This window comes from Belonocnema kinseyi, chromosome 3 (genome assembly GCF_010883055.1).
Source record: "Belonocnema kinseyi isolate 2016_QV_RU_SX_M_011 chromosome 3, B_treatae_v1, whole genome shotgun sequence".
NCBI classification, from domain to species: Eukaryota; Metazoa; Arthropoda; class Insecta; order Hymenoptera; family Cynipidae; genus Belonocnema; species Belonocnema kinseyi.
This window is the reverse complement of record NC_046659.1, coordinates 61580942-61589760: the sequence shown is the minus strand read 5'-3', so window position 1 is coordinate 61589760 and position 8819 is coordinate 61580942. Positions and strand designations below refer to the sequence as shown.

The 8819-nt window shown below is 30.3% G+C and overlaps 1 protein-coding gene across 2 annotated transcripts in view; it reads right to left on the bottom strand.

The window, feature by feature from the left end:
* Positions 1 to 2010, bottom strand: part of LOC117169602 (sprouty-related, EVH1 domain-containing protein 1) — a 24134-nt gene extending 22124 nt beyond the window's left edge. The window contains exon 1 of one of the 2 annotated variants that reach the window (XM_033356052.1): positions 1843 to 2010. In XM_033356052.1, the coding sequence (XP_033211943.1) occupies positions 1843 to 1862 (20 nt within the window). In that variant the 5' untranslated portion in view covers positions 1863 to 2010. Of the gene's footprint in view, positions 1 to 1139; positions 1279 to 1842 lie in introns of those variants that run through there. The other variant, XM_033356053.1, reaches the window with a different exon arrangement.
* Positions 2011 to 8819: the final 6809 nt, after the last annotated feature.

Genomic DNA, 8819 nt, shown 5'->3' with positions numbered 1-8819 from the left:
AACAGCATAGCAACTTGTGTAGTTCTGACTTTTCAATCAAATATTTCAGAATTGAAGCTGTTTGTCAAAAAGGGGCTAAGCAGTGTTATGTTCAATAACTAAATATACAAAAAACTAAATATGCAAAAAGGACCTATTATTTGTCCTCTACTGAACTGTTCAATAAGAAGAATATTAATAATGTTTATTTATGTTAAAATTGATTACAAATTATGATGATTATCGAATAGGGATTTAGTTAATTTTTAATATGTCCGCTAGTATCAGAGATTAAAATCTACAATACAATAAACAATGCGTAGGGCTAAGTGAAAAAAAAATTTTTATCCACGTGAAAGGACGACAATTCGATAAAATTAAAAATAAAGTAAATGAGAAAACTCCTTAGTAAACAAAAATACAAGCTAAATCGTGAACTATTTTTTTATTGTCAAAAACAGATCTGTGTACCTTAAAAATAAAAAATAAATGTTAATGAATGTCCCTAACGAAAGAGCTTAAACCAAGGTTGAAACGTGTCTGTATTATTTGATATTTCCTGTACAGTTTTAAAATCAAAATTCTGAACATTAAAAAGGATTCAGAAACATTAAAATAATGTTTATTAGTCTGATTTTAAAGTATCCATATAATTATTAATTCGTGTTTATTATTTTTTTTCTAAGAATTCATATTTTAGTTGTTAGGTCCCTTTTTGACAAACGGTTTCAATTTTAATGTTATAGAATAGAACCTATTATTGAAACAAATAAAATGCATCATGAGTGTAAACCTTGTTCTACTTCCTATCAATTTTTGGAGCATGCACATGAAATCGACAGTTTCTATCTATAATTATGATGTTAAATCAATTATTATTCAATGCTAATCCGATAAGTCTCATCAAATATTTAAACGAAATAAAAGTGACACAAAGTAATCACTTTAGATTACGAATATACACTTCTTTATACAATAGATAAACAATAATCCTGAAATTACTTATACATTTGTCAAATACCACCTAAAGGTTTCTATATAAATAGATGTAAATAAAACAAACACACCTGAAAACTTACTTCCCCCCATGGAGAAATGTCTTAAAAAAGAGAATTTGAAGTATCAAAAGGTCCGAAAAATAGAAAAATTCTCATATTCACCATACTTGTCTCATGCCAATCACTTGTCACTTCTGAGTCTTTTGACCAAAAACAACTAACAATTTTCTCTGAAGAAAAGAAATATTTTTTGAAAACCACAAATACTCAAAATGTGAAGAGATTTTAGTTCCAGTGCCTGTCATTTCAAAAAAAAAAAAGCTTGAAGACTTAGAAGTCGGGCCAAATTTAGTCAGAACTTGACAGTTTCGATCAGCTGAAAATCGAAAAGTGTCACTTGACGATTGACGTTTTCAAATTCAGAAAACTATGTTTGTTTTCGTGGCCGTCTAGGAAAGGCGTTGAATCATTTTAATAATTCGCAAAATAAAAATATGAGAGGGAAGACACAGGTACTTGGTACACGCGATGACATATGATACACGCGCCATAGACAATAGTCCAGCAGCAGATTCATGCGTGGTCTCGCCGAATGGCGAAGAAAAAACGTGATACAGGTCGAAGCGGGCGACTGTCAAGATTGTCAATTCGAGGAAAATATCCGGCGAAAAGGTGGTGAAAACTGTCGAGGGAAAAGAGATTGAATCTATGATCTCTATGTTGGAGTACGGCTGGTTTTCCAATAACATCTAAAATGGAGGAGACGCAGCTAGCAGAGAGCAGAACCTAGCCCTGTCGTGAGATCGCAATGATTGGGAGACTTAAGGGTTTCTCGAGTTTTTAGCATTTCGGGCATATTACTTACTCCTCCGAAGCCTCTGTCATGGTCCGTGTTATCCAAGTTCTTACTCGATGCCCACTTTTTCGCACAGTTCACCATTTTCGTTACATTGAAAAGCCATTCGTTCAGTCGGTACGTGTTCGACTTGCAGTGCTACACTCACTCACTCCAAGTACACCGTTCGTTCGTACTCTTTCTCTTTCGCTCTTTCGGCCAACTACAGGAAGCGCCCCAGTCCTTGTCCCGCACCGCACACCCCGCACCCAACCCCACGCATGACGGCAAACCCGAGTCCAGGGCTGGGCATGTCTGATTTATTCTTTAGCATGTTCACATAATACCGCACTGTTATATTCCAGGAAACACGGGTCGCACACAATAGTTTCGCATGTATCTGTTACAGAACATTCTAATAACCATTTTTTTTTTGCCGAAAAAGCTTAAACTAATTTCGTAAAATTTTGAGAACACATCTATGTTTTGTGACAAATCTGTAGCAGTGCATGGGATATTTATAACAGCGTTGCATCTATTAATAATATTTCTGGTATAGTTTTTAATAATTTTAACCCTGTACTTATATTTTACCATAAACCGCAGCAGCTTCCAATACATTGCAACAATGTTATGTGACAATCGTGCATAAATATAGTATTATTTTTTAGATCTTGCCGCAAAAACTGTGACAGTAAATAATATCACGTCCTCCCTTTACCCCTTTCAACATTGCAATATTATTTCACAACATTGTATTAGTAAAAAATAATGCAGCTACAGGCACGCAATGGCAAAATTGTGTTTATTCAAAGTTTTAGGTCGAAAGAGGCTACGTTAGGTTTATTTTCGTTCTTTTCTGTATAAAATGTAATTGGGACATAGTTTCGACATTATGTTTTGGTAGCCTCATTATCTTTCGATACTTTTTTTGAATGATCTCAGTTTTTAGCCAAATTATTTTTAATTTATCGAAATAATTAACAAATATCCAAAAATTCCCCTAATTTCGTTCGACTCCCTAATATTTTTTAAAAAGAATTGTTATGGATATTTTTATTTTGCCGGTTTACGTATCTCTAAAAAACGCACCCAAAAATGAAATTATTAAAATTTTCAGTCAAAAACCACAATTTAAACAAAAATAGATACATTTTTAAACAAATAAATGAGTTTTCCACTAAAAGGATGAATATTCAACCAGAAATTAGCTTTTAAGATAGTAGTTCAATTTTCAGTCAAAGAAATGAAATTATTGACGAAAAATTGAACAATTAATATTTAAAACAAAAGAGACGAATATTCAACAAATTAGTTTAATCCTCAACCAAAATTGATTTTTAATTTTTTATCAAACAGTTGGATCTTTCACCCAAAAAGATTAAATGTCTACCAAAAGAGATGAATTTTCAACGAAATAGATCAATTTTGAACCAAATAGTTGACTTTTCATCTAAAAACCTTAATTTTAAACCCAGAAAATAAATCATCTATGAAAAAAGACGAATTAAAAAATATAAATACTAGTTCAATTTTAAAAAAAAGCTTATTATTAATTTTCAAACAAACAGTTGCATTTTTAACCAAAAAGAATGCGATTTCTACCAAAAGAGATGAATTTTCAATAAAATAAATGCATTATTAACCAAATAGTGGAATTTAGAAAAAAAAAACAAAAAATAATTTTCAATCAAGAGGGTACATTTTCTATAAAAAAGAATTTTTAATCAAGACTGAAATAGTTCAATTTTTAAACAAAAAAGATGACATTTTTACCAGAAAAGAGAAGAATTTTGAACAACAAAAAAACATCAATTTTCATCAAAAGAGTTGAGTTCTTAAGCTAGAAAGTCGAATGTTTCAAAAAAGATAATTTTTTAAGGAAAAAATTAATTTTCAACGATGAAAGGAGAATTTTCAACCGAATAGCTGAATAATCAACCAAAAAAATCATGAATTTTTAACCACACAGTTGCTGGTTAATATTAATGTATAAGGAGTAACTAGTTAAACAAATATTTTAGGACTTCGGTCACTCCGTTATCCCTTTTTAAAGTCTCATGGAGGGACTCACCGGTGTGAAATGAACGTAAATCATTTTATTTAAGTCACCCTCCTACCCTTTTTCAATGTCTCGTAATTTTTACTTTAAAAAAATGTTTTTTAGGCATCAATGTTCTTCATAATATTTACAAATTTTGTCCTCATAAAAAAGACATGTTCAGTGATTTAAAATTTGTGAACTGTAGGTGAACATTTCTCATTTTTTAAGTTTCAGTGGCGTATAATAATTTTTCTCAATTTTCAGGATTAAAAATTGGTGGTTGCTAAATTTTAATATCCATTTTTTTGCACGTGAAAAACTGCCGCCATTCTGTAGAATTTTTACATTGTACAAAAGGAACGACAGAAGAAACTTTTCAACTGAAGGGTCCTCGGACAAAAAGGTGTAAAAATGCCAAAACTCGGACTTCACAGGACACACAAAAAACTGTCTGACTTTAACGCATTAATTTTCTTTAACAAGAAAGTTCTTTCGAGCTATCAGTTAGCTTACCAAACCATGAAAGGAAAATCATGAAAAAGGCAATAACCTCTTATTCCATAAAAATCTTGCCAAAAGGCACGGAGCGTCTCTAAAACGCCGATTTTGACTCAGAAAGCGCTGTATACATTTTTTATTTTGTAATTAGAAAAAAAAAATCTTTTTTTTGAGCTATTACTTATAACTTTCGAATTGAGAAAGGAGCCATTAAAAATAAGCAACCACCTACAAAAAGACTCTTTTCAAACAAGTCCCGTCCCTATAAAATAAAAAATAAACTATTTTTTTTTTAAACAAGCAAGAAAGTGCTTTCGAGCTATAACTCAACTCCATCAAACCATGAAAAAATATACTGTGCGTCCGAAATACATAAAAAAATTATTCCTTTAAAAAAGAAAGATATTCAAGACAAAAAATCTATTAAATTAAAATAAATTATTCATGGTATTTTTATGTGGGCAAAATTGATCCATTTTTCATTTAGGCATTTTTTATTCTTTACGTAAATTATGTAATTTAGATTTTATACGTATAGAAACCGCAATGTCAAGTTTCACAGCCCTGAGGCTGATCCACAACCCGAACCACGGCCGAGAACCGACGCAATGGCAATAGATTCTACTATACACGCTTTGTAGCTGCTCCACTTGCAAGAAAAACAAATTTAATTTTAAAAATTCGGGGAAATAAAGTGTCCATTTCAGGAATTAGCATGAAGAGGAGAAGTGGAGTGGAGAGATTGGAAAGATGTAAGGGGCAAAAAAGGAGTGGATCAAGAAACGGGCACGACGAAAAATGCTTTTTGCAGTCATTGGCTAGCAGTAGACAAAATACGCACCTGAATGAAGAAACCCGGCCGACAGAATTCATTCACTAATGCTATACTGTCACACTCACACGAGGGTGTTGGGTTAGTGTAAGTGCGAATGGGATGCTTCAAGCGAGTTTATAATCAGGACTTATTAGGGTGGATACTAACATATTTAGAGTTTTGGGGTTTTGAATGATTTTCAGAGTTTATATTTGTTCGCCGGGGTTAGGTGTTTTATATTTTGCACTTTTTTCAAGTGAGGAATTTATTGAATATTGTAAAGTCACGTAAAACGAGTCTATATCGATTTTTTTAGTTCTTGACACAAATAATTTATTTAGGTCGGCGAATTAATATTTTTTTAAACTATATGCGCGCAGTTTCTTTTGCAGTTTAAAAAATAAAATGTTGCAAAAACTGCGATGATTGTTTTTTGGAGCAAACCTTTTTTTTAATTTAAATCAGAGTCAACAAATTAATATAATTTTAGACTGCTTCGCTATGGATAGTTTTAAATAATCTGTTGTAATAAAATTTTCCAAGGAAAACTGACGATATTTTCTTTGAAAGATAATAAAAATTGCGAGTGCATAAATAACTGCCAAAAATTAAAAATATTGGGGGAATATGATATTAATATAAAAATGACATGGACATTTTGTGAAAATTCTAGCAAGAATGCATAGCAATTCCATTAAATTTCCGTAAAAATTATATGGAATCTGACTATTTTCTGAGAGTTCGTCAAACTGAACTGACTTAACTCTATATCAGGCGCGAGAGGTGAAATTTGTTTGAAACTGCTCAGTTGTCGGATGGGATTTTTCCCATCTCCACTGCTCTCTTCTCATTCAATTTCACGGGAGTTATCACCACCAGAAACCTCTGAAGCTGAGCAGAAGGAAGTGGTGGTGGAACTGAAACATGTGGACTTTGAGTTGATTTCCCCTCTCTAGGCAGACCTGCTCTATTATAGAAAAGCCCATAAAATCATCATTTCAACATAAAACAATAGTCTAATCATAAGCTGAAGTTTGCTGAATTTAGGTCAAAAATGGTTGACAGGAAAAAATTACCTAGTTTCGAGGAAATATATGTGGAAGTTGCCAATCTCAAAGTGACACTGGCAGCAAATTGAAGTATAGACTCAGCTGCGTATTGCAAGTTTGCAACACAAAATATAATATTCAGTTGAAATAAAAAAAAAACTTCCTACCGATCGATATATAGGGACGCTTAATAAGAATAGCAAATGTTTGATATATACAAATTTTTCAGATCCGATAAAATATAAATTTAGTGTGACGGTATCGCTTTCTGAAAGACGATTCTTCGCTAAAGCGCTTGTAAAATGAAAAAATTATTTTTGTGAGAAATAATTATAAAAAGGATAGTAATTTCAAGAAATATCGAAACTTTAAGAAGAAAAAAATGATTATTTCGCTAAAAATGTATCGTATAGATTAAAATTAAAATTTTTGTATATCACTACATATGAAGGGTTGCAGAACAGAAATAGAGAACCAACAACATCAGAATTGGCCAGGAGCAGTGGCGGACTGGAATGGGGGCGCAGCCGGGGTTTCCCAGCTGCGCCCCCTTGGCTGGCGCCCCTTTACACTATTATATCAAATGCATATTAAAATTATTTTTGTATCGCGGCCCGGGATTGCTTATTCAGTTATTGCAAAATAAAGTACAAATTTTATTTATAATGAATAATTTAATATTTTTGTCCCTTATTTTGCTGTAAATTTTATTCTCAGCTACCTTGAAAAATGTATCGTTTCAATCAATTTATATTATTACAATTAATGATATGCCTTCTATAAATAAAGTATTTTTTTATTAAAAAATTTAAATTTTTTATTTTCAATGTTTTTTTTAAGATTAAAACAAAGCTTGAAATAAAAACAACACATTCAAAAAAAATTATTAATAACGAATTCGGAGTCCTTATGTGGGTGAATAAATTCCGTCCCTTTATTGTTTTCGTAGTTTGTGTCTTTAGCCTCAAAAATCTAATTTTTTTTACTTTTCATGTTGTTTTTTTATGAATAAAACATAAACTATGAATCCTATTAAAACGTTATTAACCAATTAGTACCTTTTTAATGCACCATTTTTTAAAATTAATTTTATTTTGTATCTTGCATAGTTAGACCACGAAACAGAATGTTTTATTTTTCATAATCTTTTGTTTGATCAAAATTTTAATTTTCGATTTTTTTTAAATTCTAAAAGTTGTTATGACAGTCTTTGACAGTTAACATTTAGTAAGACGCGGTATCGCAGTATGACATAAGTTTCTTCGCTGAAAGGCCTATAAAAAAAGAGAATTATTTTTCAATAAATAATGATTTCGAAAAATATTGATGCTGATGGGAAAAAAAAATTATTATGCCCCTCAAATTCTAAACTAAACCTTATCTAAAATTTAAATAAAAATTGTTTTTATTACTATATTAAATATGAGCATTGGAAATAATCCTTTCAAAAAACATGCATTTAAGTTTTGAAACCTTTCTAAATTCATAAACCCATTTCGGAAAAAATTTTAGTCATCTATCCCTGTACTGCCAGCCTTCAAGTAATTTATATTGAGATTCTGTATACAATATTTGTTTGTCAGTCTCACGTACATTCCATAAAATCTCTATGTAAATTCTTTGAAGTAATTTTTGGTGCTCCATAATGATATTTATTCAAAGTTTATGTATATAAAAATTCTAGAGAAACTCCGAGGAAATTCCGCAAAGATCCCATGCGAGTTACATATATTTATTATATTATATCAAATTATATTATGATTATGTTTTATATTATATATAATCTTCATATATAAATTTTCTAATAATTAGAGTATACTTATTGTAAATCGATGTTGTTGATATGCTGTTGTTGTTCTTTCATCTGATTTGTTTTTACATTGTATAATGGTTATTTTCTAGTGAAGATGACTTCAGACAAAAAAAATTAAAGGAATAGATGTTAGATCCTTTATTGAAGATACAACTTTCAAAATTTCGTGAGTATAACACTCTCCTCATCAGGAATAAAACTTCATTAAGGTCGATTTAAGTTGTAAAATTAAAAGAACCATCCTCTCAGATTCTAATTCTCAATTAATTAATTAATCTGACATGAGAACAAAAAAAAAAGAAAATTTGACATTTTGTTACAAATAAGGTTAGAAAATATAATTCAATTGTTTTGTTACCTGGATGTTATTTTTGATGTTTGTTAACAAAAATTTTGTTAAAAACATAAACAATTTTTTTTTTAATTTTTCCCATAATATTTGCCCATAATACTTGTCTAAAAAAGGATCTAATTTATTTCAGTTGTAATGATTTTATTAGATATACATACTCCCTAAATTTGAATCATCCAGTTTCCACTAATCTTCCGTGAAAATCGTTATTAATTTCAATCCGTAATCCATTTCTAGCTATTTAATTAAAAGAAAATTAGATTTTTAAGCATTTTTTAGTTACAAAAAATTGATTAAAAGTAGATGGGTGATGTTTATAAAGTTTGTGAACTCTAATCATACTAATATTTTGAATTAAATTTGATATTTATTTCTACTTTTCTACTGTAACACAAAATTATATTTCACATGTATTTTATTGCAACTATGATCTATAA